The sequence below is a fragment of the Phymastichus coffea genome, unplaced genomic scaffold (assembly GCF_024137745.1).
Source record: "Phymastichus coffea isolate CEN01 unplaced genomic scaffold, Cenicafe_Pcof_1.1 PCOF00169, whole genome shotgun sequence".
Classification (NCBI taxonomy): Eukaryota; Metazoa; Arthropoda; class Insecta; order Hymenoptera; family Eulophidae; genus Phymastichus; species Phymastichus coffea.
This window is the reverse complement of record NW_026706980.1, coordinates 289,244-314,367: the sequence shown is the minus strand read 5'-3', so window position 1 is coordinate 314,367 and position 25,124 is coordinate 289,244. Positions and strand designations below refer to the sequence as shown.

General features: G+C 38.3%; 6 protein-coding genes across 12 annotated transcripts; 3 read left to right on the top strand and 3 right to left on the bottom strand.

The window, feature by feature from the left end:
- Positions 1-58: 58 nt before the first annotated feature.
- LOC131673118 (oxysterol-binding protein-related protein 8) lies at positions 59-7,445 on the bottom strand. Of its 5 annotated transcripts, XM_058950840.1 has the most exons (14): positions 7,102-7,221; positions 6,787-7,030; positions 6,587-6,715; positions 6,053-6,348; positions 5,838-5,982; positions 5,543-5,767; positions 4,389-5,131; positions 4,132-4,310; positions 3,889-4,066; positions 3,715-3,811; positions 3,319-3,641; positions 2,825-3,241; positions 2,574-2,749; positions 59-2,403 (listed from the first exon to the last, which is right to left on the bottom strand). In XM_058950840.1, exons 2-14 carry the CDS (start codon positions 6,926-6,928, stop codon positions 2,196-2,198), a joined length of 3,258 nt encoding a protein of 1,085 aa, XP_058806823.1. In that variant the 5' UTR covers positions 6,929-7,030; positions 7,102-7,221; the 3' UTR covers positions 59-2,195. The 5 variants fall into 5 exon arrangements, with proteins under 5 accessions (XP_058806823.1, XP_058806822.1, XP_058806824.1 ...); XM_058950839.1 differs by having other exon boundaries at positions 6,787-7,445; XM_058950841.1 differs by lacking the exon at positions 7,102-7,221 and having other exon boundaries at positions 6,587-6,733; positions 6,808-6,930.
- A 2,812-nt stretch (positions 7,446-10,257) lies between these two features.
- On the top strand, positions 10,258-12,046 carry LOC131673126 (CTD nuclear envelope phosphatase 1 homolog). 2 transcript variants are annotated; one of them, XM_058950860.1, is made up of 5 exons: positions 10,258-10,399; positions 10,485-10,551; positions 10,637-10,838; positions 10,929-11,146; positions 11,232-12,035. In XM_058950860.1, exons 1-5 carry the CDS (start codon positions 10,310-10,312, stop codon positions 11,375-11,377), a joined length of 723 nt encoding a protein of 240 aa, XP_058806843.1. In that variant the 5' UTR covers positions 10,258-10,309; the 3' UTR covers positions 11,378-12,035. The 2 variants fall into 2 exon arrangements, with proteins under 2 accessions (XP_058806843.1, XP_058806842.1); XM_058950859.1 differs by having other exon boundaries at positions 10,269-10,408; positions 11,232-12,046.
- Positions 12,047-13,659: 1,613 nt separating this feature from the next.
- Positions 13,660-15,225, bottom strand: LOC131673125 (peroxisomal membrane protein PEX14). Its single transcript, XM_058950858.1, has 4 exons — positions 14,864-15,225; positions 14,434-14,745; positions 14,147-14,364; positions 13,660-14,082 (listed from the first exon to the last, which is right to left on the bottom strand). Exons 1-4 carry the CDS (start codon positions 14,912-14,914, stop codon positions 13,914-13,916), a joined length of 750 nt encoding a protein of 249 aa, XP_058806841.1. The 5' UTR covers positions 14,915-15,225; the 3' UTR covers positions 13,660-13,913.
- A 553-nt stretch (positions 15,226-15,778) lies between these two features.
- Positions 15,779-19,906, top strand: LOC131673128 (ras-related protein Ral-a). Of its 2 annotated transcripts, XM_058950862.1 has the most exons (6): positions 15,781-15,931; positions 16,751-16,867; positions 16,946-17,154; positions 17,234-17,408; positions 17,682-17,798; positions 18,212-19,896. In XM_058950862.1, exons 2-5 carry the CDS (start codon positions 16,763-16,765, stop codon positions 17,796-17,798), a joined length of 606 nt encoding a protein of 201 aa, XP_058806845.1. In that variant the 5' UTR covers positions 15,781-15,931; positions 16,751-16,762; the 3' UTR covers positions 18,212-19,896. The 2 variants fall into 2 exon arrangements, with proteins under 2 accessions (XP_058806846.1, XP_058806845.1); XM_058950863.1 differs by lacking the exon at positions 17,682-17,798 and having other exon boundaries at positions 15,779-15,931; positions 18,212-19,906.
- A 184-nt stretch (positions 19,907-20,090) lies between these two features.
- Positions 20,091-23,723, bottom strand: LOC131673120 (GATOR complex protein WDR24). Its single transcript, XM_058950844.1, has 10 exons — positions 23,067-23,723; positions 22,884-23,000; positions 22,581-22,803; positions 22,043-22,508; positions 21,793-21,956; positions 21,532-21,721; positions 21,327-21,471; positions 20,632-21,260; positions 20,313-20,474; positions 20,091-20,251 (listed from the first exon to the last, which is right to left on the bottom strand). Exons 1-10 carry the CDS (start codon positions 23,161-23,163, stop codon positions 20,123-20,125), a joined length of 2,322 nt encoding a protein of 773 aa, XP_058806827.1. The 5' UTR covers positions 23,164-23,723; the 3' UTR covers positions 20,091-20,122.
- Positions 23,724-23,850: 127 nt separating this feature from the next.
- Positions 23,851-25,124, top strand: LOC131673127 (ATP synthase subunit O, mitochondrial). Its single transcript, XM_058950861.1, has 4 exons — positions 23,851-23,961; positions 24,292-24,336; positions 24,407-24,517; positions 24,606-25,124. Exons 1-4 carry the CDS (start codon positions 23,935-23,937, stop codon positions 25,044-25,046), a joined length of 624 nt encoding a protein of 207 aa, XP_058806844.1. The 5' UTR covers positions 23,851-23,934; the 3' UTR covers positions 25,047-25,124.

The following is a 25,124-nucleotide window of genomic DNA, read 5'->3' as shown; positions in this document are numbered from 1 at the left end:
TTCACCGCCTCCACCAGCATTCCCACGCTCACCGAGCACTTGCCCGACATGCCTCCGCGACTTTGCCCTTACCGACACCTGCCCAAAACACAGACACATAGCTTTCTTTCACATTTCACTTGCTTTTATTTCATCGATCAATGCGTAGGATACATACATTATGTTCTGTATTGACAAATCAGACTTTCACAGAATCCGCGGAAAAACGCTCAAAATGATATTAAGGAGCCTGCCTATGTGTGGACATGAGACGTGATGCCGTTTTGTTTATTTATTTTTCTTTTTTTTTTCTTTTTTACGCAGCGACAAACAAATGAGTAGCACTCAGCTTAACTCTCGACAACCACTCTCCCTTTCTTTTCTTTGCGTATAAAAAGGACAAAGAATTGGTATGTCGCAGTTAAAAGCAATCTTGAAAATTTTACAAATCAACGCCGACAATTATTATAGTATTGAATGAAACATTATAACTGCTCTGATATAAATACGCTTGGATTATTATTTTTGTTCTTAGAATGTCGCTGGAAAAGGCATGTGTATATTAGTACAACATACGTGTCGGGCGTACAATAGCACGACACACGGTAAATTATTGTAATCGAATTTTCGAGTTTTATGATTGTATGCGATCACATGAGTCAATTATGTATTGCAGTTTTACCCGCTTTTTTTGTCGTTTTCCTTTTTCCCGTTCGCAAGAAAAATGTGCTGTATAAATAAAAAATAAATAAAATAGATGAAAACAACAATCCGAGAGGAAACAATTGTAATTAAATGAATATGCGTACGAAAAAAGAAAACGTGAATGTGCATCCAGAGAAAATCACGAAAGGCAAACGTGATATAAAGTTTGAAAGCTTTCATACGAATGGTTTGACTTTTCATTTCGCTCCGATACTCTTACTTGTACATGTACAATATATCATTCTCATAGAAGTATATGTGTAACAATACGATTGCTATAATTATGTAACATATACTTTAGTGGGAAAAATTTTGATAATTATAACAACGATTTACGAAGACTGAAACTAATTTCTCTCTCTCTCTCTCTCTCTCTCTCTCTCTCTCTCTCTCTCTCTCTCTCTCTCTCTCTCTCTCTCTCTCTCTCACACACACACTCTCTTGTCTCGTCATCTCGATCCTTTTGCTCGACTTTTAAGTAATAAAAAAGTGAATAAAAAAGAGAACAAAAAGAAAGCGACCCCTTGCGTGTCGAAGTATTATCACAGGATAATACTCTACATATTTACAAGAATAGAATATACAATTGATTAAATAAGCGTAACAAAAGCGTATACACTAGTCATATATAAGCTCAGTATTTTGTTGACTCAGAATAACAAGTAAATCTAAAATTTCTAAAACTATCAAGATTCATTTTTCCTGTTCTTTTGAATACATCGATTGAAAATAGTACAAAGTTATTGAAAACAAGAAACATGGAAAAATACAGCTTACTTAATTTTTAAGAGAAAATAAGTTTTATACTGTTTATTCGAATTTGAGACATATTGTGAGAAAACATCTCCATTTTTAAATAGTTGTAATGCAAGAGCACTTTGAAAGCACCCCGTTCCCTAGATGTCGAACTCCATCGGAATAAACGAAATGCCCTACACGTTTAAATATATATTGTTTCGTCTTTGCTGTATATGCGATATTTATATTTTTTATTACAAACTATAGAAAAGGAATATTTACGACTTATGTTGAGCTGGATCACAATGTTTTGCAGCAGATGTAATGCCGTTGAAGGCGCTTTATATGTAGATTCAGGTGGCCCGCGATCAATCGTTCGTCCATACAAATTACTGAGCATATATATCTGTACTTGCTAAGTACAATGCAAATCTCGTCAATTCCTCGTCAATTCGCGCATCGAGCAATCATTGGTAATGAGAATTGAACGACAGCTGAATATAAGGGCCACCCGAGGTTCTATAATATTTAAACATATCTCACAAGCGACTAACGCTTGAGACTGTTCACGTGCAGAGAGCGCGATTATATATTTATCCACAAAACTCGTCAATAGTAAATTTGGCCAGCGACTAGGATAAATCTCAGCCAGGAGATTGACGAACATGATTGACTTGGGTCATACGAACGAAAGCTACGAACGAAACAATAGGTAAAAACCAGGAAATTTACGTCTGTTGGGCTCCTTTGGTTGGAGGCGAAGCCGCCCGATTTCAGAGTCGCATTACGTACTGAGCAATGAAAACCACGAAAACAATGATGATCGTATCGATGAAATGTTTGCTGAGACGCAAGCCATTGGCTCTCTCCCTCGTCTGTCGCTGACGCACGGACATCTGCTCGAGAAGCCTCTGGATGTGATCCAACTTTTCCGCCTGGCTCTGCATCCTTGATTCCACGCTCTTCACCATGCTCACGATCCTGCGCAAAATAAAAGCCATCGCAAATGCGAAACTTGAATTGCTACTCCGCTCGACTTGGGTCGCTCGCGAGTGCAATAAATTTGAATTCGATCGGAGGGTCGGAAGAGCGGCTCGGATGAATGGCTCGCACGTGCTCACGCGCCACCGTGAAACTTGAAAGAGTCTCACCTGGCGGTAGAACGTCGTCTCTTGCCGACGGACTGACTGGAATCGGAATGTCCGCCCTCGGAGGAGCTCGCAGAATCGTGCGCCGCCTCGGTAATGGGGTGATTGTTCGTCAGTTGGCGCTTGGAAGATTTCAGAACCGAAAGCGAAGACCTCGACTCGGCCAGCAGCAGCGGCAGCTGAAATGCGAACGTGCCCGGATAAAGTTTCGCAATTGCGGAAGCGTTCGTCGTGAGAGCCAGTCGATTGATCACCTGAGACTGAGGCTCCATAGAGACGATGCTTCCGGTGCGCATTATCGGCGTTTTGTGCCTGGTCTTGGTGCTAACGATGTAGTCGTGCTCGTACTGCACCAGGTCGTTTCGCGGATCCCACGGACGGATGTCTGCGTGACGATAAATCCAATTGCCCGAGATGATGTCCTGCACGAAGTACTTGGGTAGCCACTCCTGTCCCTGCGCTTTTCTCTCCTTGGCACGCTCGCGCTGCGCCTCCTCCAATGCAGTTTTGGCTTCGGTCGCTGCTGTCTGGTCCTCGTTATTTATCGCTTGCGTCACGGCCAGCCACAGCTTTTCGCTTTCCCACTCGCTCTGATGCTCCAGAGGGACCGTGTACTTTTTCAAGCGCGACTTGCGCACTTCTGGCGTGGGATTGAAAAGCACGCTGTCTTGCTGCAGCCACGATCAACGCATTTAACAAATGATTTTGCTTCTTCTCCAACGATTTATTTTTCAATCAAAGCCATTACCCCAGTTCGCTTATCCGTTATTGTGATCTGACCGTCCCAGTAACCACTGATGTTGGCAAGAGTCTCTTTGCCAAGTTTTATTCGTCCTACTACCATGTTTAATTGATCGGAACCTCCGAGGAAAGGCTTCAACTTGAATTCCAGCTCAGTGTGATAGCCCGTTTTCTCACAAGTAATGTTGACTTTTCCTCCCAACTCCATCGACAAAGTACCCATTAATATTCCTTTGCAATGCGCGTAAGGAATGGTCATCGTGTAGTCTTCGCCTCGTGGAAGCATGGTCAAAACCGCAGCGCCGTCCAGAACTGCCGACGTAGAGTTGCCTAAGGCGAAAAACGACAGCCATTAAAATTTGAAAGAACACTCGAGCACTTTGCCTTGTTGTTCTGCAAGTACCGTAAAATTTGGATTTGGCCACGATTGTTGCCCCGATGGTGAAGCCATCCTGTCGATTGGTCACGTAAAAGCTGGAAATTGGTGGGTGGTGCGAAACCTGCAAACACAGTGACGGTATTAGAGATAGACGACGCGCGAGGCGACGGGCAGAGCGAGTACAAGACGAAGATTAACCTGCTCGGCTAAGTAAAAAGTACGCGAGCCGTTGGGATGCTGCCAGTAGCAGCGAAAAGTTTCGCCGAGAAGTGGATTGTAGGGCTTCTTCAGTCCCTGAGGCTTCTTGTAAAAACCGGACAGGTACCACTTGACAATTCCCTTCATGCGCGTAAACGCATCGTCCTCCAGTACAGCTCTGTAAAAACGAACGATCGGTATGCACCATCGCTCCGCGCAGCACCAAGCCGAGAGCTCACTTACTGAGAGAGCAGGTCCGCGTGGTAGTAAGAATCGGCCAATTTCTCAAGGAAAGAGCGCGGCTCCAGGATGAAGGTTGGCAGCACGACTTTGGAAAGATCCATGCCGGGGCGCACTTGCTTCATTAGGAACCAGATCAACGACTTTTGTTCTTCCTGCAGCTCGGTCACCACCTCCCCGGCCTGCGCCAATTTGAAGCGCGCGCTAGTCAAAGGCTCGAAGCGTCCGCAAATGATTGTCCAACCGAACCGTTTGCTTACCGAGCCCAGGATCTCGTTCTCATTGGCCTGGTAGACCGACTCCTTGATCTCCCGCGATTCGGCATCCTCCTTGTTGTCTTCCTCGGACTCGGTATCAGTGGGGCTCATTTCGTGGTCCGCGGCGAGACCATTCTCCGGCTGGCTGATGCAGTCGTCGAGGTCTGCGGTGGGTGTCGATACGTCGTCGTCGAGCGAGGGACCGAGGGAGCCGAGGGCATCGCCGGCAGTAGCAGCCACAGGCAGGGAATCATACAAAGCGTGATCTAGCGTGACTAGGTGATTGTGAGGATCAGCGGGCAGGGTCATACGGCGCCGTGCGCTCTCCTCCAGCCCGACGGCGGCCTGTCCGGCTTGTTCGGCTAGCTGGCTTTCGGAGGCTGAGGAGAGCGACGGCCCAGTAGCCTCGACCGAGTCGTGCTGAGGACTCGCGCCGAGCAGTCGCTCCCAGTAGCCTACCGCGTCGTAAAGCTGTTGGAACACGGGAGTGGAAGGGGGGCATAAGCTACGCAACGCGCCGGACGAGGAGCGTAGTGATCGACTAGCCTTTACGCACGAGGGAGAGGAGTTGCAACTGAGGATTATTGAAGGTGGCTCGAGCAGGCAACCGGTCGAAGTGGCCACTCGTTGACGACGACGCAAGCGGAGCCGCTGACGATACTCCGGCGACCTCGTAGTCCTGTTGTACTCAGTTGCTGTTGTTGCTCCTGTTGTTGTTGTTGTTGCTGCTGCTGCTGCTGCTGCTGCTGCTGCCCAACCCTCGATCGATTACCTTTCAGTTCTGACCAAATCTACGCGTTCGGCGTCGCTAATCGAGGGCTCAGCTGCGTCGTAGATCAGACTACTGTCGTGAATCAAAAATACTGCCGCTTCCCTACTACCGTCGACGTTTACGTCAGCGCATCGCGTGGAATCAAGCTTTTTTTTAACGACTACGAACACGCCTCCACGATACTTTATCCTTTCGCTTACGTATGAATGTTACATTCCCACTGCAATTCCATTGAGAAACCGTCGAGTCATTTGAAAATAACGCGTCGAGCGAGACCACGACAAAAAATTAACAATCAAGTTAACATATACGTGTGTCACAAAAACACAATAAATATAACTATTAAATACTGTACTTAGGGATCAAAATGTTTTCCTAATCATACCGTGATCGATGAAATGTTTTTCGTAATCCGCCTCGCTCCACTGAGTTTCGTGAGTTGTTGTAGTATCGTGCTGCGGTGATCTGGGCGGCAATACACTAGCCGACCTGATGATCAGCGATGAGCAGCGTAGAGACAGTTCCAAAGCGTCCAGCCAACACTTGCCAGCTGCTTGGGACGGAGCTCGAAATATCAAATAGGACGTTGGCAATGGCTGGACTACAGCACCTATTGCGTACAATTTTAACATTAAATTTCTCTCTTTGCAAGTTCAGACTATCGTTGAGCGATATTTTACCAATAGCCTCATTCTCGGGACCCCGTGGAGCCCAGATCGACTGCTCAAGTGGATGAAACAGTTTGAAACAAAATCCATCCTTCTTGCTGGGCCTTTCAATTACTTGGCAAATGTTCAGTAGTACAGTGCCAACCCAGTGATTACTCTGAAAATGTTTAATTTAATGTCATATCCGAGTTCCTGAAAATATATTAACAATGATAGGGAAAAATTACCTTCATTTTTGGACTCTTGTAAAGAAGCAGCAATCCAGGTTTCAAGATACACCATAACTTTGTCCAGCTTTTGAGAGTACCCCTAACTTTCAACCAATCACTCATGACTATCACCGTAGGATCTTTCAATGAATTGAGCAACTCATCGGCTACTCTCTTTTTTTCCATCCTATAATTCTTTCGCTGTGCCTTGTAAGACTCCTTTCGTGTCAGCTTGCAGCTACTGTCGCCAACTTTATCCCCATCTACCTTTGGACTATTTTCTCCACCTCCGGATGATAGGGAACTAGTTAATCCTGAAGAATATAATAGTGATCGGTTAAAATAGCAATCGATATTTGCTTTAAATCTGTTCTAATTTTCTCTAGCTATCTAGTCTTGTATTGAAACTTAAATTAGATTTACTTTGAAATAAACAAAAGCGAGGCATGTTTGATATGATACTAAGCATGTGAATAAGTTATTTACAGCGTTATCTTATCAGTTATTTCTGAGCAAATTTAAGATTAATTAACTCAATTTCAATGAGATTACCTGGAGAGAGCGGTGGCCCAGGAGCATCAACCCAAGTGGTACTGTTTGCTAGCAGTGACTCAGAAGAAGGTGGTTTAGCTAGAATGGGTACTTGATTACTGCCACGTCGTGAACGTCGATCTTCGGTGGCTACAGAGTCGATATATTCTATATAAGTTAAAAAGTGGACAAAAATTGAAATGTGGAATATTTTAACATACCAGATAGAGATCTGTTGGTACCTGGAGGTGTCATCATTTTCCAATTTTCTCCAGCAATGTTGCCCACAGAAGTCGAATGTGACTCCGACTGCATTTTGCGATTTTGATCGCTTCGAGGTACCATAATTGGTTGAGAATTCATAACTTAACTCACGAGGCAGAGCGAAAAGTATGTATGGGATAGGTCGGTGACAATCAGTGAAGCATAAAAATCATATCTCTCCAGCAGTTGTCAATTAAGTAACTGAAATCGGTGCGTCGCAGTTGTGTAAACAATGGAGCGAGCAGTGAAACGTCAACCAACTGATAATTTACTGATAGCTGTAATGGCTCGGTGTATCACGCGAACGTACGCGGATGCGTTCGCGAGCGATGTCGTCGCGTGGAAAATAAGAAGTCAACAGAGCGTTACGCGAGCGTGATGGCCCAGTTGAGCTGAGAATTCATAGTCTGTAGCTCTACTGTGGAGAGTTGGAGTGCAGCAGGGGCCTCTGGTAATGTATGTAATTAGCTGGTGCTTCGATGATGAGTTGCAGAAACAGCATTGCCGCGCGTGCAGCTCCGAGCTCTCTGCTAAAAAAACACAAGAGCTAACAAAGACGGCATAAGTCAAATATACGCGATGTAGTTGCTATATATGTATATATATTTTCGTTCGGGCGCACTAGGAAGATAGCCAACAACGCAACGCGCACGTCTGCAGCCGCTGCCACACTGCATTCACTCACTCGTCGTGTGTATCTATCTATCGTGGGTAAGATATAAGATAGATATATAAACTGACAAGACTCGAGTTGAGAGAGCCGTATAAAAGGGAGAGACCGAGAAAGAAATAGAACAAGATGCAGCCGACGTGTATACTATGCACGCCGTTGTCACACTTAACGCTCTCAAAGCGCCCGCATTACTGTACCGTAGGCGCACTCACGCACACTTGCACACATATACACGCGAGCCCCCAATCGCCAGCAGCTGAGCCGCTTTAATAAACTGCCACGAGCACATAGTTCTCCCGTATCTCGAAAAAATCTCTGCTTCTTTTTTCTTATTATAGCTCATTCGCTTTCAACTTTCAAGCCCGTCCATTTCATTTTCGTGATCGTCTGACTTGATAAAACGAACTGACAGCCAAAACGAACGAATAATTCATTCGAAAAAAAAGTATAAAGAAAAAACGAACTAGCAATTTAATTACTTCAATTTCCGCTGAATAACTTTCTTCGGGCTTTCATGATGCCATGACGTGTTGTAAACTAATGTCAACCGGTGGCGGTCGTCTAAGTATATGTACGCGCGTAAACGCAGTTATAGTCTGTCGTTTAGTGCTATGCGCGTATATATTCTGTTTATATATTCATTTCTGTCGATAATACTTTGGCGGTTGCAGCAGCGTGGCGCGCGCGGCAGACTGCAGATATATGCACCGCTTGTTGTGTGTGTATATATATATATATATATATATATGCGCGAGATAGAGAGAGACTTATGTTGGCGAGCACGCGCGCGGCCCGAATAGTTAGCGGGTCGTTAAAAAAAAACTATAGGCAGATATGTATTCTGCCACTGATGCATGTTTGTCGCAAATCAATGCTCGATATTGAGCTTGGGCGCGTGTCCACGTATTTAATGGGCATTAATTTGCGGGGAACGTACTGTGTGATGTCTGATATGTACGCATGCACGCACATTCACACAAAGGCACGCAAGTAGTATCTCACATATCAATATATCGATACGAGTAATTGTACATAAGTCACTTTACATAGCTTTTATTTGCTCAACAAACCGTTCGTGACAGTGGCTATTAGAAGCTTGAATTAAACATTAGGCGCCGCGTGAGATTATGCGGCAAGAAAGGCACATATATATATATATATATATATATATATATATATATATATATATATATATATATATATATACACGTGTGTGCATGAGTTTGTATGTATGGTCTGTACAAAATGAGATCTTTCTGATAACCTGATAACAGAACTTGTCGGCTGATGTATGTACGTAGCGAACGATTTGCAACGAAAGCTTGCAAGTTGCAGACCAGAGTATATCCCTTCCGTCCTTTGCCGTTTATATACCTACTTACGCTCTTCACCGTCGTTTGTTTAACAAAAATAGTCAAAGTACTTTTAGATTCCGGGTTGTGGATAGTGTTATGCTCTTGCAGGAAGATACACTAATACGAACTTACGAACTGTTGGCGCAAGCTGCCGACACGAGGAGAAAAAAGACTGCGGGCTCTGGGGTGGGGTGGTGCGGTATAAGAAAAAGAGAGCGCGGCGGCAAGACACGCTCATCGGTGCGCAGTTCAAGCAATGATTTTGGATTCGATGTGCGCACGATAACGAATTAATTGATATTAGCCAAACTTTTCCGCATGTAACCACAATCAATTGGTCGTCTTAAACACTCGAATTTCGGCTTAATCTTTATCGAATGTTTGCAACTTTTATCTTGAAAAATCTAGAACAATTTTATTGTGATGCAGTTGCCAATGAAACTATTTTGGAATAGTTATTGTTGTATAAAAATATGAATTATTGACCAGAAGAAGCGTTTTCAAGTCAGCTGCTTCGATGACGAGTAAAGAGATTGGCGAAGATAAAAGGCAGTTTGCGCCATCTACAGTCGAGCGCAGCAAAGCGGACTGCGGAGCTGAGCGAGCCATTGGGTCGATTAACCGAAGATGGCTACCACCAAGTCATACTACTATTCGAGCCGTGAGCTTGAGTCGCGTGCGCGCTAAGTAATCGAACGCCGCAGACCATACGTCGTTCTCGGCCAGTTGCCGCCAACTAACAACCGGACTGACTGTGCCAGGTGTACTGCACCAGCGAGTCGTCTACAGCAATTGGCCGCTATCATCATCGGCAACTCAACACTATCATCACATCCAGACTATACTTACAGACGAGTAAGAGATATGAAAGCCAAAGGGCATAATCGGCTTTCTCTAGTTGCCGAGGATAAGTTTGATGACGAGCAGCAGTATACGTAAATCGGTTCGTCCTCGGAAGTCGGATACTTTGCCAAGTCACTTGCCACTTGCCACTTTTCGCAAGAGCTGAAACTTTCTGCTTCGAAATACACACACGCAGCCAGCCGCCTTCCATTCGATTTGCTATTGCTGCCCCCACCTCCCCGCGCCCGCCAGCAAGTTTGTTTATAACGCCAGTATGCTTGTATAACATACTCGACGACGACGAAGACGAAGAAGTCGAGGCTGTCGCCTGCGCTCCTAGGTAAATCATAAATTACACAAACGCACTAATTCGCATGGACCAGCAGTAAGAAGTGTGGTAATCGCGGAGTGTCGCTCGCACCGAGTTGTCACTCGGGTGCAAGCCCGCACCGGTATAGACAGTACGACGACCAAGGTGGATAATTTTTGCCCTCGCGACGCCGCCGATACAGATACCGCAGCGCCAGAGGCACTCGCGACCGTGCCTTCAGCGTCGACTGATAGGAGAGCCGGACTTGAGCAGCCCGGCGTACACAAGACTGCTAGAAGATGCTGAAGCAATTGCAAATGGGGATGAGAGCTTTTCTCTTGATGGCCTCTCGTGTGTGGACCTGTGTCTGTTTTCTACTCAAGAAGCAGGTTAGAGCCGTAAGTAGGTGCAGTGCACCAGCAACCACCTGTTCAGCTCTGCTCACCTACCATTCTTCCTCTTACCAATTTTTAGATCTCGCAGATGCAACCTGTCAAGTATGAAATCTTCCCCCTGTCTCCGCTATCCAGGCACAGACTCAGTAAGTATTCGCCTAACTAATTGGTCTCTTAGCCATACTTGCATCAACCAAATGTAAATCAATTTGTCTGATTTTGTTTCTGTAGGTATAGTTAAAAGAAAAATACTTGTACTGGATTTGGATGAGACTCTGATACACTCTCATCACGATGGAGTAGCTAGGCCAACAGTCAGGCCTGGTACCCCTCCTGACTTTGTTCTCAAAGTAACGATAGATCGGCATCCGGTCAGATTTTTTGTTCATAAGAGACCCCACGTGGACTTTTTTTTGGATATCGTTAGTCAGTGGTAAGTAAAATTAAATTGGGGCAATCTCAAGTGAGTTATCTTTGATATTTGTTGTTAATCTTTAATCAATTGAATATCTTGTTTTCAAAGGTATGAACTTGTGGTGTTTACTGCTTCGATGGAAATTTATGGTGCTGCTGTTGCTGATAAATTAGACAACAACAAAGGAATTTTGAGGCGCAGATACTACAGGCAACATTGCACGCCTGAAATGGGTTCCTATACTAAGGATTTGGCTGCCATTTGTTCAGACTTGGCATCAGTCTTTATACTTGACAACAGTCCTGGTGCTTACAGAGCTTATCCTAGTGAGCAATGCTTATCATATATAATAATCGAATTCGTCAGAAACGGTGATGAATCATACTAACAATATCTTTTCTTACTTCACAGATAATGCAATACCTATCAAGTCATGGTTTAGTGATGCGGGAGATACAGCACTTTTAAGTTTACTTCCAGTCTTAGATGCTCTTCGTTTTACGCAAGACGTGCGCTCCGTACTTTCAAGAAATTTACATTTGCATCACACGTGGTAGCATAGCCCTAATGTATCATTCGAATAAGATGGAAGAGTAAGGGTTACGTGAAACCTGGTTTATATTGTCCTAAACTGCTATTTGCGCGCGTGTATTATAGGATCATTTACGAAAAACTCATAAAAACTATTTTCAATTTGAATAAGAAAAAACTCATTGACAGCCGCATATTTTCAGTAGGCAAACTCTTCTACAGATACGTTTAAGCACAAAACATCTTGGAAGCTATTGTTCTCTCTTAATTTTTCTTGGTTTTCTATTTTCGTGTTACTATATAAAATAATCGGCAAAACGAGACGATATTGCTCAATCGTGCATTAGCCAATGATTCAAATTAATATCTTTACAACGTTACGCTGTATCGCTTATTTCCTTTATCGTGACTTACCAAATGTATATTTTTTGTGTATCTTTTCAATCAAGATTTTTGTTTGACTCTGGTTTTTTTTTTTATTAGATAGAGTATACATACAAACCACGAAAGAGAGACTGTAATCTCTGAGTACAATGATTTTACTACTATTGTACATTGTTTCATCTAGGATGCTAAATAAGTTGCTGTAACTCACTGTATCAGTGGGGCAGCTATTTTCATCAAATTGTAATCTAAAAAAATATTGATAAATCAAATAAAATGATTGAATCTACAAATATTTTGGTTGACAATTAAGTCATTGATTGATACCTTACTCATGTGACTAATGTACACATGTACTGTTGTATATATTATACTCTAACATAATTTTAGTAAATGTTGCATGATTTGTAAATAAACAGAACGTGAATTACAATGAACGAATAATTTCTTTCTGCAAATTTCTTGGCCTGATATCATTACATTATAATTAATAAAGACGTGGTTGGGCACGTTTAAATTAAATTACATAATTACTTGTAAACTATACCACATGATTATGAACGTCAATTGTGAACATATATATATATATAACATTTCTGTTGAAGACAGTATTGTACTTATTTTTTTTGTGAATTACTTTAATTGTATTATATGTTAATTTAAACAGAAAATATTGAAAAAAGAGCAACTTAACGTATCATTAATCAAGATAAAGTTTAATTTATCAGGTTTTATTTTTTCAATATATTTATCAAAATCAACATACGAAGATTAAACAGTCATTAAATACAATCTTTACAAGGAAACGAAAAAAAATATTTTGATATGTGTACAAAGCAAAATTTAATTTTACTATGACTATATGAGGTAATATGATGCTGCATCAACTTGTATGAAATACAATATACAGTTGCGTTATTTTTATCTATTACGTTATTTATCTGGAACAAATCAGTAGGAATTTATATTTTTTTCTATTTTAATTAATCTTTGTGAAGTATGGAGTCATTCCGCGTATATTATGTGTAACATTGCATGTCTTTGTTAAAAAATGAAAAAAGAAAACTTAAGGCTTAAATATCGATTGCGAATTGCATGATTATCGAAGCAAAATTATATTTATAATATAGTTATATTGAAACTAAATTTTTTGGTACAGCTTCAATTTCAGCTTTAGCAATAAGAAAACATTAGAAATAAAGGATAGATACTATGGAATTATAAAATTAACAAAGCTTCAATTCAAAGCAAAATATAAGTCTCAGGGAAAAATCTACAACTAAGACAATAAACATCCAACTAGTACCAATTTCATATTATAAATTTGATGGATATATAATGCTCCGATTTTCGAAGACTCTTAATCTGAAAACTACAATCATAGGGAAGGAAAAGCTACAAAAATCCTTACTGTAAGGATGATATCTTTTGTTAAGTGCCGTGGAAGTAAAATGTAAGATTTTACAGCCAAGTGATGCACTCACTTGTAACTAGCATTGCGAATTCTGAAACAATACTTTTGTACAAAATGTGTTAAACTAATTCAAAAATATTGTTAAAATAAGATCAAAGGTTCATTCGAATATACAAACATTAAATGCTGTTAGAATGAGAGCTTTCCTGACTGTCATCAATCAAGATAAAACTTTATCATTATCATATATTTTCTTTAAATTAACTCTCTTAAGGATACATGAAAAAGTTGATGTTAATCTTTTGAAAGATTACAGAGAGGTTTAGATAAAAATATGTACAAAATATATAATATTACAAGATATAAAACTGTCAAAATGATATGTACTTATTTTACATTTGTATTGTATTATACTGTTCAATTGGAATAAAAGAGTGAGAGTTTCTCTTTTGATTTGCATTTTAATTAACCTTTATAAAGTAATAAATTATTCCATGTACATCCAACATGATATGGAGGACATAAGAAATAAAAAAGAAAAATATTGCCCAACACTTAATTATGTATGTATTTTTCACACTTGATTCACACATTTCCAACATTTCAGTGTACTGATATAAAATATCTCAAAACTATAAAACAAATCACTCCTACACCCTCTTATATTGTACAAACTCGCACTTTATTCTGGTAAAAACTGTTATTAGCAATTAACATAAATGCTAAATGAAGAAGTATCCAATTTCACACATGTTTATAAAAATTTAGTCTTTTGGTGGATCTTCTCTAATCATTTCCAGGGAACTATCCGAATTGTTGGTACTACTACCGCTACCAGCATCATCTTCTCTTTCGTTTGCTTTTTCTTGACCCTGGCTTGAGGCTTCCAATTGCCATGATGGAATGGAAGCTGGTGCACTTGGAAACTGTTTCCTATTTATTGCATGATATGTGAATAAAAATTTTTAATTGTTAATGAGATTTATACAATATTTACCGTGACAATAAAAGAGACTTTAAACTAGCCAAGTCCTGTTTCAATTCTTGAACCAGTTGAGGTACTGAAGGGTCAACTACTTGACTCTGTGTCAATTGTTGAACATCATTTTTAACTTGTATGATTGATTCCTTAACTTGTTGAATATTCTTATCTAGTTCAATGACAGGGTCTTTTGGATCTATTTTGCGACCAAATAGTAAGGGACTTATTACTTTCTAAAAATAAAATTAAAATATTTGATAAGTTCTCTTGTCCAAGTTAAATTAAGATAGCAACCATTGTACCTTGTACAGCCAGTAAACAGAGTAACAGCTGGCAGCTACTAGAACTATTCCATTTAACAATTCTTTAATTCTATAAAAGATACTTGGCTGAATAACTTGTGTTGGGTACTGTGAATTAATCTGTCCAGAAGATATTGTCACAACACTGTAGTCATTTTGTTTGGGCATTGTATTTGTATCAACAGATGCTATTTCACACGCTCTTTGCACTTCTCTTTCTGTCAGTCCCTTACGTCTCAGAAAATCTTGCTTCTGTTGAATGGGACTTACAGAGACCTTTGGATTTTGCAGGAACTTAACAGCAGTATTTACCTGATAAAAAACACTAAGATTACTATCTAACATTTAATCGAAAGCAACGTCAAAAAGAGAAATAATAATAATAAAATTATATAGCGAAATCGTATAAAGAAAAACATAACAAACTCACAAGATTTTCTCGCAGAGGAATGTGAGCGCTGGTTGTAACTTGATCTTCCATTTCTCTTGTTGCGAAAATTGAACGTTCTCCGGTACACTAGTTTAATCGTCGGGAGGCTATGTCAGTCACTCACGTAAAAAAAAGCCGCATGATTATGCAACAATCGATGACAGTGTCGATGTGCAAATTCAAAAAGTGCAAATGAACAGACTTATTGCGATGAATGTCGACGGGACGGGAGGACAAAGTGGCCAAAAGGAAGACGAGAAAAAAAAAAGAGACTTGGTCGCTCTTATGAGTGCTGTAACGCAGCAGTAGCCGCGGCTACGACGACCTCTTGACAACTGTGCGATATGTGGAAAGCTAGTTGCAATCTGCAAAAGCTAAAAGCACTCTCACGCGGCTTGAAGAAACGTATGATTTTTCATTACCGATGCAAGACAGATAGCTGCATTATCGATTAAAGTACACAAAGAAATTCAACTGCCGCGGCTTCAGTTTAAATTCCAAGCGAAAGCACAGGATGTTTTGAGTTGAAAACATGTTTTAAAATTTGAAGTTAAAAGTCGCGGCGACTTGTTTACATCTTGGTCTATAATGAAAAGTAGTGCGTACTTGCGGCGTATAACTGCAAATCGGGGCGCCGTGGGAATGTGAAGAAGAAAAAAAAGTGTAACCGTCCGTACATCACGCGCGCGCATGCCGGGGAGAGAGAGAGAACGAGAAAAATAAAAGCTATACACTAGTGTATGTGTGTAGGTATACACGGTACGCCCTCGACCGACCGCGTACATATGGCAGAGCAAACTAGTGAGTGAGTCAGTGTGTGGTGAATTAACGGAGTGTGGATAAGTGTGTGCGAATGTGATCAAAGTTCCGAGAGGGAGAGAGAGAGAGTGAGAGAGAAAGAGTGAGAAAGAGTGAGAAAGAGTGAGAAAGAGAGAGAAAGAGTGAAAGAGAGAGAGGAGTCGGATTGACGGAGCGCCGATAGTACGTATACGGCCGCGTACGTGTACGCAAGCAGTTGTTTCTCGCGTCCTTCTGGTGTTCGAATTTGTGAGGCTCGATTCGCAAAAGGTAGCATATCTTCTTAATTTTTCGCGATTAACCCCCAAAAAGGATATACCGGTGCTATAACTACTTGTATTTAGCGCAACACACGCATTTTGTAGCAGCTTCGCTTATTACTCTAGTTTATTCTCGCGCTCTCTTGTGTATTTTCATAAAGGCTGCATAGCTATAAGTTGCTACTGCTGCAAATGTGTGTGTGTGTCCGGTAACGCGGCGGCAGGTCGACCGACCGCCTGCGGCACCGCCTTTCCCATTATTCACGCAACTCTATCGTACACGCCCTTGCCCGATTCTCAATTAAAAGTATTTGTTCGATTGATTTGACGTGAAGTCAAAGTCTATCTGAACTCACTCTTCTCAATATAAGAAAAGACTATTACGTCCGGAAGACACCTGCATGTCTTAGTCCTATTTTACTTTTATTATCGCTTTTTCTCTTTTGATGAATTCATCGTTATACGTTAGGTTTGACAACAGAAACCTTTCCGTTTTACATTTTGTTTTTCAAATAATTTATGCAAACTTCTTTTGGTTATTTTAATGGAAATTTTATTCTCAAGCACTGTCAACTTTGATAAGTAGTCCATTGCTCAATCTTCATTTTCTTAAGGCTTGTATATATACTCTATATGAGAAATGCTATGTTCAGCCTAGTGTGAAGATTTCCCACGCTGACAGCATGCTTTACCATATCCTGTGCAAGTTCATATCCTGTCTTTTCTGTAGCTATTCTCAGAACCTTTGAGAATTGAAAATTTCTAAAAATTCAGTAAAATTCAGCTGGTTTAAATTAACAAGTGATTTTCTATTTTTCTGTTTTATCAGGACATCAGCAAAATGTCTAAAAAACCTGGAGCCACTCAAGCTCTGCACAAAGTTATTATGGTAGGCAGTGGAGGTGTTGGAAAATCAGCACTTACACTACAGTTTATGTACGATGAGGTAATTACTTGTTATTTGTATAAATGAAAGTTATCAAGATTGCTGTGTGCTTAAGATTAACTTTATTCTTTTTAATAGTTTGTGGAAGATTATGAACCTACTAAAGCTGATTCGTACAGGAAAAAAGTTGTTCTTGATGGTGAAGAAGTACAGATAGACATTCTAGATACAGCAGGACAGGAAGATTACGCAGCCATAAGAGATAACTACTTTAGAAGTGGAGAGGGCTTCCTTTGTGTGTTTTCTATCACAGAGGATGATAGTTTTCAAGCAACACAGGAATTCAGGTATTTTATCAAACATTATAATTTGTTTTTAGACTAGATTGTAAAAGAATTTTATTTCGATTTCATAATTGATTCACAGAGAACAAATTTTACGAGTGAAAAATGATGAGAACATTCCTTTCTTGTTGGTGGGAAATAAAAGTGACCTCCAAGAAAAAAGAAAAGTTAGTTTAGCAGATGCACAAAACAGAGCACAACAATGGGATGTACCCTATGTAGAAACTAGTGCTAAAACAAGGGAAAATGTTGACAAGGTATGTCTTGCACTTGTTAATGTTATAAACTTACTGTTTGTCAGTTGCTGTTGAATGGCTTAAAATATGCTGTTTAGGCCTTCTTTTGGTAGATAACAGTTACTTTCTTACCTTTCTTGAATTATAATAGTTATTAAATTTTATATCTGCATTCTTCCAAAGTATATTTATTTTAATTTTCTGAAGAGCACCTACATATTCTAGTTTTAATTGTGCTATTTCTCATTGCATCTTGGCTAAATGCTTGAAACGCAAACACTTGCACATTTCCAGGTGTTTTTCGACTTGATGCGAGAAATTCGCTCGCGTAAAATTGAAGATAAGTCAGCAAGTAATGGCAGAGGCAACAAAGGAAAAGTGGGGAAGAAAAAGAAGTGTATAATTTTATAGGTTGGCTATTCGTATTTTATTTTTATACAACTCCTCATTTTTTGCCATTTTCTTTATATAATTTACATACTTATTCTTACAGCATGCTTTTATTGTCCAATCACATTTTATGCAAAAAATGTTCGGCTTGTGCTTTCTGTCTTATCTGCTTATTATAGATTTAATTATGAATAAGACATTTTAATATTTATTATTTTCAGTCAATTTAAAAAATTTAAAATTCTAAAAATGATTGGATTGTATTTCTAATTTGCATTTTTTTTAACTCTATAATGTATTTATTTGAATAACAAATATTCTGTGTTTTGAAAATAAAATGAAAAACTCGTACTGAAAGTGAATTCAAAATTTTTTCGGTGTAATAAAAACCACGATATATCTAAGAATAAAACAAACTTATTTAATTTTTACAGGTGTTTTTTGATCTTATGCGTGCCATCGCTGCTCGTAAAGCTCAAGAAAATCAAGGAGAGGCAAAAGAAGGCAAAAAAACTCCAAAATGTTGTAACGTTCTCTAACAAAAATGCTGTCCGGCTCTATTGCCAACGAACGTGTCTATAATGAGCCACAAACTCATTTTAATTGACGGAACCGAGACACTAAGCGCACGATTCGACATTTGAATCCCATTTCATCAACGGCAGCTCCTTTGTGTCACATTTCTAAGCGGAAAAAATTCCGCACCTACGCGTTTCCTCATTCTTTGCGCTTACATTTAGAATTTACAGCGCTCACACACAGACAAGTGAAATCATTAGAAAGTATAAAGAACTGAACAAATAATTCATTTTCTTATTTATTTCTCTTTTGCTTACTTTTATAAGTGTTTGTATTTTTATTTTGAACTCATCAATCTTCATATTGACCTCGTCGAATGAAGATGTTAATTGAGCATCGTCATCCTCTTTCCCGTACTATACAAATCAAAATTATTTATCGATTACAATATAGTCCATATAATAATATTAAATAGAGTATGTCCCAGATGATTTTCTTTCATCGGCTATTGATCATCTTTAATTTTATTTAAATTTTATCTTATTTTATCTCACTTTGTTATTTGTAAAATACTTATAATTATTTGTTACTAAGCTACATGTTTAAGTTAGCATAAGTGAATAAAGTCATCAAAGTTGAGAACAATTTTACGTTATTATTTTGCCTGTGAAAAATTTCACCTGTCTGTGTATAATCAATCGACAATCTGTTTCATTAGTACAACTTTTATTTCACAAGTATTAAAAGTATCTGTCTCTACTTTTCACAAGTTCCTAATAATAAAGGAAAAAGGCATGGGATCTGTTTGCAAAAAAAAAGCTAAAGTTTTATACATTTATACGCAACTTATCGATAAAGGTAAATTATATCAAACACATTTTTTCAATTTCATATGCATTCCTAGCTTTCACGTTTATTATAGAAAATTGAAAAATATGAACAATTGGTTAATATAGTACTTGTATGGTAAAATACAGATTGAACATCTTTGAATGTCTTAAATAATACAGAAGAAAATTTAAGTGAACGTGCCTCTGTGAGGCCATGTAAAGTTATTGTAACGCTATTTATATATTGCTGAAAATTTTATTACATTTATCATTAGCGATGTGAAATATAATTGGTAGTTAATTAATTATTAATAACAAGCGATAGTAAAGTTCAAGTTTAGTCGAATATAAAGCTATGTTGTAATAGCTAAATCAATTGCATATAACGGATCTCGCCATATAATTGATTTTTATATTTTTGTAATCTTGAAGATTGTGCCTTTTAAATATTTTGCAAACTAAATGTACATCAATAGTGTTATCCTATGTTAATTTCAGGTGAATGTAATCGAATTGTTTTATAAATTAACTTTGTCTTGTGCAGTACGAAGTACTAAAATTTTGTTGATAAGTTTATTTAAAAAATTTTATTTACTCATGTAGAGACGTTGCTATATAAAACTTAATGGTTATGTAAGGTGTAAAAAATGTTTTATACGTCTGATTGCTTTGGAATGCATTATTTTATTAGCTAAATGTTAATCTACAAGCACCCTATAAGATATGTAGCAAATAAATAATATTAAACGAGACTATACCTCATTGTTTTCAACGCAAAATCGGGCATTGTCAGGCATCATTCATGAACACATTATGTACACGTATTATATAACAAATTACAGAAACAAAATACAACAGTTAGACATAGAAATCTGTATAAAAAAATCAACTAGATTTTTTTGTAATCTTAAATTAAGTCTTAACGCGATAGTAGTAGCGCATTTTTATAAAAATATAGATAACAATATTTGAGTCTAGAAAAAGTGCTAGTAGTCTTCAAGTATATTCACAAGCATGACCACAACCCGTTGGACACTGTTTGTTTGTATTGAACCATTCGTTTATGTGATTGACGTGCCCACCATGGCTGCAACCCTGACACCACACGTAAATTCCACGCACCACCTGTAAATTTGGTTAACACTGAATAGTGATGTTTCATATATCAGTAAACTTCATGGCATACCTGATGACAAATGGAACATAAAGCGTGCTGCGAAGAATGACAACGATCGCATAACCAAGCTGATCGCTGCAGAGCTTTTGTGCAAGCTGAGCAGCTGGCGTGTATAGTTGTCGACTGTTGGTTCATTTGAGATATCGAGGGGATCCACGCCAACTGGATGATCTAATAATGCAATTACCGTTTAGAAATGAATAACGGACACGAGTACGTTAAACTACACGAGTTTTAATAGCGCGTAAATGATTGAAAAATACATGTGTCAATTTTAGATAAAAATATAGAAGCAAATCATCAATTTTAAATAGTTTGAAAGGCTTACCCTTGTAGCTACTTCCCACAGTCTGAACTTGTTGAGCATCTCCAAATACTCTAAAAGCCAATGCTCTTGCACAGCCAATTCAATTTTGAGATCTTTCCGCCGATCCCCAAGCGCTATAAGTACACATGCGGCAGTTTGTATGTCACGGATGTTTGCATGGTGCCTAAGGGCGTCCTCAACAAGACAATTTGGATTCCAAAAAGTTAGTTTTGGTACCGACGTAACAATCAATTGGCAAGGTTGATCTTCGACCATTATCGAAATATTGTCGTCGTTCAAGTCTGGCGAATGATTGGGAAATTGTTCGGGTGGAGGTGACCGGTTTTGAATTTCATGTCTTAAAGGAAAGGCCTCCTTGGGCAACGACCAGTCGTTGTCGTTGCCGATCATGTTATCAATGAAAGCACCATTGTACTCGATCGTCAGTGGTTCAAGTTCTCCTTCACCAAAGGAAAAATCACCTTTTAACTGACGCTTGTAGCTAGGCAATGACCTTCTGTAACTGGAAAGAAACGGTCCAGCAAAGTTTTGACTTTCCGGAGGCTCGTCTGTTTCTGTCTCGTCGTCCCCGCCGCTTACTATGCCTGGGGCCGCTTCTCCTTGTTGCGATTTTACATCATTCTCAAAAACTACAATTCGACGATTGGCTATATAATTAATTTGTACGCTCACGTTTCATACACTTAAAATTCTACCTGTATTCGACTGATCGTTGTTGGTGCTCAAGTGTGCTAAATTCAAAGTATTTACGTCTTGCTCTGATACCGGTCGTCTTGCCGTGTTATTATTTCCCAGTGGATTTTCGAAGCAAGTTTTAATGATACTCCATATTGTACTGACCTGAAAGATTATTGGAGATGAAAGCTATTTAAGAACTTTGAATTTTCCTCATCAACTTACATCGTTTCGGCCAGCATTGCTGGCAACAAAAGAGTTATGATCACATATTTCGTTCAGTCTTCCGCTCAATAAATAATTTTCTGCACAAATTTTAAACCATTTTGGCTCTCTATTGCTAGATATTAACGGAGTAAACTTATGCATCCAGCTTGAAGCCTGGCAAAATGTATCATTACTGGCTGGAGCTTTTCTATAAATGTAAGGATCAAAAATCGGTCATTAATTTAAAAATAAAATTAATATTTTAAAGTCATAGTAAACCTCATTATTTTATTAGTGATTTGTTCTACACTTGTTGGGGTGTTCACGGTCGTTCTGCACGCATAGGCCACTTCTCCCTTCATATTTAGTGCAATACCTTGCGGATTTGCCTTACTGGCTGGCCGACTGGCGTCTTGAAAAATATGGTGGTATAAAGTGCAGTCCTAAATAATCAATATAAAGTTGAATTTTTTTTTCCGCGAGTATACTTCGCGATGATGTAATTGAAAAACCAAAACGTATTTCTCACTCTGCTTGTAGATAAAAACGATTGAGGATCTCCTCTCCAAGCAATTCCGGTAGCAACATCTTTGTGCTCATCAAAACTAGCAAACGGAATGTATGGTCTACGTATATCCCATACACTAATACTGCAATCCACAACAAGAGCACAACTTGCTATGTGATATTTCCTATTTGGTCTCCACTTTATTCGACCAACCGATGCAATTGTGGGTATGTTGTAGTCACAACTAGGCTTGGCTGTGAGATCCCACACTTTAATTGATTTATCTCTGGAAGCAGTAGCAAGCCATGTGGGTTCTATAGGATGCCAATCACAAGCAAATATTGGTCCACTGTGAGCTGCAAAATGCTGATAGTATTTTTCAGGGCGACGTAAATCCCATAACTGCACATGTCCATTTTCGGAAACTGCTGCAAATGTATGTGCTTGATGAGGTGAAAATTGAACATCTCGAACTGATTCTGTATTACTAAGATAAATCAAAGCATTAAAAATCTATTCAATACATTTCTATACAATTAAAATAAAAATATAAAATTACCTGTAAAATGTCCTTGTAGCTTCTTTTGTTCTTAAATCGAAACATTTCATGGTACCATCCTGAGATCCTGATATAAGCCACATAGGCTCTGTCATATGAAAACTGACTTTATTTACAGTACGTTTGTGATCAACAAATACATGTTCTTGTTTGGATCTTGATGGACGGCTAAGGTTCCATACAACCACTGCCCCGTTAGTAGCTGCAGTAGCCAGAATATGATCTGCAAATTCAAATGAAGGAAATGCTTACATCTCTATAACTAAATTTTTTATATTATCAAATTGTCTATCAGTACTTTACCTTCTGCAAGATTCCATGCAACATCATTACATGAAAAATTCAAATTCAAATTTTTTCCGACGCGTAAATTGCAAACCTCTTCAAATTTATCTTCCAGTAATGAAAATATTTTGAAAACTAGAAGAAAAAGTTATAGTTGCTTAATTGTTCATAAATTTCACTAAAAACAATAAATTATCATACCATTTCTACCAGCAATAACTACTTGCGAATTATCGCTATTAAGGGCCAGCGCATTGGCTGGAGCTTCATTAACGATGAATGATGTTTTGGACGTCATAGTAACATTATAGTAACAACTTTATTAACAATTTTTACACTTTTCATTTAACATGTAAACAATCGAATAGGTTATGTTTACATTTATTAACATAAAGCAGCACGCTGAGAAAAGCAGTTGCGTAAACTTTTTCGTTTTACAAAAACATTAAACTTTCCCATGTTCAAAGAAATTTTCAAAAAAAGAAAAATGTCAAATTATCATGGTGAGATGAACAAAATATTATATACAGACGCGAATAATTACAAATAATTTTGGCATAATATACTAGTAAGTATAAGCAGCAAAAGACCAAAATGCAGACGACGCTGTTCTAAAAGAGTATATAGTTGTAAATATAGATATATAGCCTGCAAAATTGCTACATGGAAGTTGACACATTTTTCAAGCAAAACATATTTTATACAAAATGATTATAAGATATTTGACCTTCACTGTAAATTTCTTTCAAAATTTTTATAGGAAATTTATAACAGTCTAGAAACGTGATTTGAGCTCATTTTCATTTCTATGTCGTAAATTTATACAATAAATACAACAAAGCACTATATACCAAAAATATAAAATAAATAAAAACGAATGAACTTTCTGACACTTTCGAAGAAATTTCGGAGGAATATATTCAAACTCTTGCTGCACTACTCTATAGCATCATCATTTCCTTGACCAATTAAATTTCAGTCTGCGTTATGTTATGTAAGTAGTGGTGGTGGTTATGTTCTTGTAATGTGAATTCGGCACTACCCTGTTTCGACGTTGAAATTTTTCGAAATGGCTGCTAGCAGAATCAACGTTATGGTAAGTTCTATTTTGCAATAGACAATGAATCTGTATTACTGCTTATAAAATGATAAAAGTTGGAGGTTTATTCATAGTTGTCCATCTATTGTACACTCAAAATAAGCTTCCACATAACCTACACGTACTGCCACAGTTCGTTATTCCATCTGTAGTTTTTCTTATTTAAAGGTCACCTGAGTAAATGTAATTTTGTTAATAGTAATTTCTTTTGAAAAAAAAATTAATATATACTTGTGTTACCAATAAATTCGACCAGTTATCTTATGTAATTACAGGTTGTGTTAAAATTATAAATTTTATTTTAATTATATATTTATATGATTGCAGGCCAGATCTTTCTCATCTACATCTGTAGCCCAGCAAATGGTTAAGGTAATCAATTTGTTCATGTTTCAACTGTCTATATCATACAAAAAACAATAATAATCATTTTGATTTATAGCCACCAGTCCAAGTTTTTGGAGTGGAAGGTCGCTATGCTACTGCCCTATATTCTGCAGCCCATAAACAAAAATCTCTAGATGTAGTTGAAAAAGATCTAATCAAATTCCAAGTAAATATTTATGCTTTTTTTCACATGTGTCTTGAAATAAAAATTTCATAAGTATTTGTGTACTAAAATTCACTTGAATCTATTCCAGGGTCTGATGAAAACTGATAAAAAATTGACAGAATTTGTCAAGGATCCCTCAATTAAACGGAAAGTCAAAGCTGAAGCCTTCAGAGCTATTTCAAAAAGCTTCAGTCCAGCTACAGTCAACCTGTTGAGCCTTATGGCTGAAAATGGTAGACTAGATAAAGTTAATCAAGTAATTAATGCTTTTAAATTGATCATGGCAGCTGACAGAGGAGAAGTGGTTTGTGAAGTGATTACTGCTAAGCCTTTGGATGCTGACCTTAAAGGAAAACTGGAAGCTGCTCTAAAATCATCTGTAAAATCAGGCCAAAACATTCAGCTTACAACCAGAGTAGATCCCAGCATTGTTGGTGGTATGATTGTATCAATTGGTGACAAATATGTAGATATGAGTGTTGCTAGCAAAATTAAAAAATACACGGATGTTCTGAAGCAAGCTGTTTAAAGTAATATTTCTATTTGTATGGCATTTTATTGAATGTCATGGCAATGGAAAAGAATTAAATAAATAGTTATAAAATAA

Excerpts from the sequence above, each read along its gene's own strand:
- LOC131673118 (XM_058950839.1), bottom strand. The coding sequence starts at position 6,928 with ATGAATTCTCAACCAATTATGGTACCTCGAAGCGATCAAAATCGCAAA. Across the intron at positions 6,716-6,786 it reads TACCAACAGATCTCTATCTG|CCACCGAAGATCGACGTTCA; the intron begins GTATGTTAAAAT and ends TCGACTCTGTAG. Across the intron at positions 5,983-6,052 it reads ACAAGAGTCCAAAAATGAAG|AGTAATCACTGGGTTGGCAC; the intron begins GTAATTTTTCCC and ends AAACATTTTCAG.
- LOC131673120 (XM_058950844.1), bottom strand. The coding sequence starts at position 23,163 with ATGACGTCCAAAACATCATTCATCGTTAATGAAGCTCCAGCCAATGCG. Across the intron at positions 21,472-21,531 it reads GCAATGCTGGCCGAAACGAT|GTCAGTACAATATGGAGTAT; the intron begins GTAAGTTGATGA and ends ATAATCTTTCAG. Across the intron at positions 20,252-20,312 it reads TATGTTCCATTTGTCATCAG|GTGGTGCGTGGAATTTACGT; the intron begins GTATGCCATGAA and ends CCAAATTTACAG.
- LOC131673127 (XM_058950861.1), top strand. The coding sequence starts at position 23,935 with ATGGCTGCTAGCAGAATCAACGTTATG. Across the intron at positions 24,337-24,406 it reads TAGCCCAGCAAATGGTTAAG|CCACCAGTCCAAGTTTTTGG; the intron begins GTAATCAATTTG and ends TTTGATTTATAG. Across the intron at positions 24,518-24,605 it reads AAGATCTAATCAAATTCCAA|GGTCTGATGAAAACTGATAA; the intron begins GTAAATATTTAT and ends AATCTATTCCAG.
- LOC131673126 (XM_058950859.1), top strand. The coding sequence starts at position 10,310 with ATGCTGAAGCAATTGCAAATGGGGATGAGAGCTTTTCTCTTGATGGCC. Across the intron at positions 10,839-10,928 it reads TTGGATATCGTTAGTCAGTG|GTATGAACTTGTGGTGTTTA; the intron begins GTAAGTAAAATT and ends TTGTTTTCAAAG. Across the intron at positions 11,147-11,231 it reads TGCTTACAGAGCTTATCCTA|ATAATGCAATACCTATCAAG; the intron begins GTGAGCAATGCT and ends CTTACTTCACAG.
- LOC131673125 (XM_058950858.1), bottom strand. The coding sequence starts at position 14,914 with ATGGAAGATCAAGTTACAACCAGCGCTCACATTCCTCTGCGAGAAAAT. Across the intron at positions 14,746-14,863 it reads TTCCTCTGCGAGAAAATCTT|GTAAATACTGCTGTTAAGTT; the intron begins GTGAGTTTGTTA and ends GTTTTTTATCAG. Across the intron at positions 14,365-14,433 it reads CTGTTTACTGGCTGTACAAG|AAAGTAATAAGTCCCTTACT; the intron begins GTACAATGGTTG and ends TTTTATTTTTAG.
- LOC131673128 (XM_058950862.1), top strand. The coding sequence starts at position 16,763 with ATGTCTAAAAAACCTGGAGCCACTCAAGCTCTGCACAAAGTTATTATG. Across the intron at positions 16,868-16,945 it reads TACAGTTTATGTACGATGAG|TTTGTGGAAGATTATGAACC; the intron begins GTAATTACTTGT and ends TCTTTTTAATAG. Across the intron at positions 17,155-17,233 it reads CAAGCAACACAGGAATTCAG|AGAACAAATTTTACGAGTGA; the intron begins GTATTTTATCAA and ends ATTGATTCACAG.